Raw genomic sequence first — 2,499 nt, forward strand, 5'->3', positions numbered from 1 at the left:
GATCGGCAGTATGGGTTCCGTAAAGCCTGATCAACCATTGATGCCATCAAATTGGTTACTGGCTTCGCCGAAGATGGAATCCACGGAAAGGGCAGTACCAGCCAAATTTGAGTGGTAGTAGCCCTGGACGTGAAAAATGCATTCAATTCGGCAAATTAGAATCTAGTACGCAAATCCTTAGTGAAGGTTGGTATTCCCACCTTCCAGAGGAAGCCACAGTGGTGGGTTACGCTGACGACATAGCGCTGGCTGTTGTCGCAAAGCATCTCAAAGATGCTGAGTTTTTGGAGGGACACGGATGTCAGTTAACACTAGCAAACTGAATGCAGTCTACAGGAGGACAGCCCTGAGGGTATGCTCTACCTTCAGGACTGTCTCAGATGATGCAGCATTCGTCATCTCTGGAATGATTTCGATTGGCATCTTGGCAGATGCGAAGCCAATCTCTCCCTTATTGCCAAAGGCAGAGGAGAGGAGAAAAGTGCGGTCACGTATGCCGCATATAGAAGAAACGGGATTAAGCTAGAATGAGCTGATATAATACCTTAGGGTGGTTCCGCGGGGTTGGGAAGGAGTCGGCGGTGGTTTTAGTGGGTAAAAATCCCATACACTGGTGTTCCCAGACCTGTGTCTTTTGCAAACAAAACCTTAGCAAACGCATTTGACATGGAATAACAAAACGCAAATGACAGCTAAACGTAAAATATGTAGAAAATTTGATAATATAAATTTTGTCAGAAATATATAACCATCAGTAATTTGTATTCTCTTTGAATTATCATTAACAATGCCGCGACCAAGACGATCGAATCTTTCTCGACACTTGGAATGCTTCATCGAAGAATTTTCAACGACGGAAGTAAGGTGATACGGTGGTTATCCGAATGCTCTTGGTCGTATGTATACAGTTCATCCAAAAAAATGATGAATGCTTCTAGTTGCGGTTGTTGCTGGTAAATGTCCGTGGGCCAACGTCATTTCAGTCACTACGGACTGTTAATGGTACAATATTCCCAACATATCGTGCTGCAAGTGAAGAACTCAATTTACTAGAAAACGATACCCGTTGGGATACAACAATCGTTGAAGCCATTACCTCTACATCTCCAAGTCAGATACATCGGACTCATCTAACCTGTGGTATAAATACAAGGATAATATGTATTTTACATCAAATTCGTGTCAGTTCCAGAAATCCCGACCTTGAGATGAATTAGGAGATACATAATCGGGCTTTACTCTTGATCGAAGGCATGTGTTACCTTATGTGCAGTAGTTTATTAGTCTGCTTAGGAATGCCACCGTCAAATCGTGAAATGAGTGATGCATTTTATCGAGAATTGGAACGGCAACGTGAATATGATTAGAATTAGATTTAGTATTCAAACGAATGTACCACTGTTGAATCCCCAACAAAAGGAAGTTTATGATACATTAACGAAGATAATTGATGATGGAAATGGTGGTTTATATTTCCTGGCTGCCCCTGATGGAACTGGCAAGACATTCCTCATATCAGTTGTTTTAGCCACTGTTCGTACGAGATCCAACATTGCGCTTGCAGTTGCTTCTTCTGGAATAGCAGCCACATTGTTAGAGGGATGCTGTATGGCTCATTCAGCATTAAAATTGCCGTTAAATCTTCAAACTATTGAAGAACCAACATGTAATATTTAAAAAAAACTCCGCAATGGCCAACCTTTTATCTGCATCGAAAATCTTCATCTGCGACGAATGCACGATGGCGCAAAAACGTGCATTAGAAGCACTTAACCGAACATTGAAAGATCTACGCAATGACTCGAGATGTTTTGGAGGCGCAATGATTTTACTGTTTGGCGATTTCCGCCAAACACTGCCAGTAACTCCAAGATCAACGGCAGCCGACGAAATAAACGCTTGCCTCAAATCATCAAATCTATGGCACTATGTGAAGAAACTTCAACTGACAACAAATATCAGAGTTGCATTGCTTAATGATACATCTCCTGGAGATTTCTCTGAGCAATTGCTGACTATCGGTAATAGTCGAGTACCTGTCGACGAATCAAGCGGATTGATTTTCTGTAACTTTGTCTCATCGAAAGACGAACTTATCAGCAAAGTATTCCCAAACATCATTACTAACTACAAAAATAGTGAATGGTTGAGTGAGCGAGCAGTTTTAGCGTAGATGACCTAAACTACATAATTCAGAATGATATCATTGGAACAATGCATTCATTCAAATACATTCACTGTGTAACAAATGAAGATGAAGCCACCAACTATCCAATTGAACTTTAAAATTCCTTGCCTGGCTCACCACCACACAATTTACGCCTAAACGTTGGCTCTGTAGTAATCATATACTCAACGAAAAATTCGAAGGTGAGGAAATTCTCATTCTGAGGATCCCGACATTCCCAACCGATATGCCGTTTGAGTTTAAAAGAATTCAATTTCCGATCCGTCTTGCATTCGCCATAACCACTAACAAATCACAAGGCCAATCCTGGA

General features: G+C 41.3%; 1 protein-coding gene across 1 annotated transcript; it reads left to right on the forward strand.

Moving 5' to 3' along the window:
• The first annotated feature begins 1,690 nt into the window (after positions 1-1,690).
• On the forward strand, positions 1,691-2,173 carry LOC119659081. The gene has a single exon (XM_038066993.1). It carries the CDS (start codon positions 1,691-1,693, stop codon positions 2,171-2,173), a length of 483 nt encoding a protein of 160 aa, XP_037922921.1.
• The last annotated feature ends 326 nt before the right edge of the window (positions 2,174-2,499 follow it).

Source organism: Hermetia illucens, chromosome 6, assembly GCF_905115235.1.
Source record: "Hermetia illucens chromosome 6, iHerIll2.2.curated.20191125, whole genome shotgun sequence".
Classification (NCBI taxonomy): Eukaryota; Metazoa; Arthropoda; class Insecta; order Diptera; family Stratiomyidae; genus Hermetia; species Hermetia illucens.

Bases quoted from the DNA above. Each gene is read 5' to 3' on its own strand.
- LOC119659081 (XM_038066993.1), top strand. From the start codon at position 1,691: ATGGCCAACCTTTTATCTGCATCGAAAATCTTCATCTGCGACGAATGC.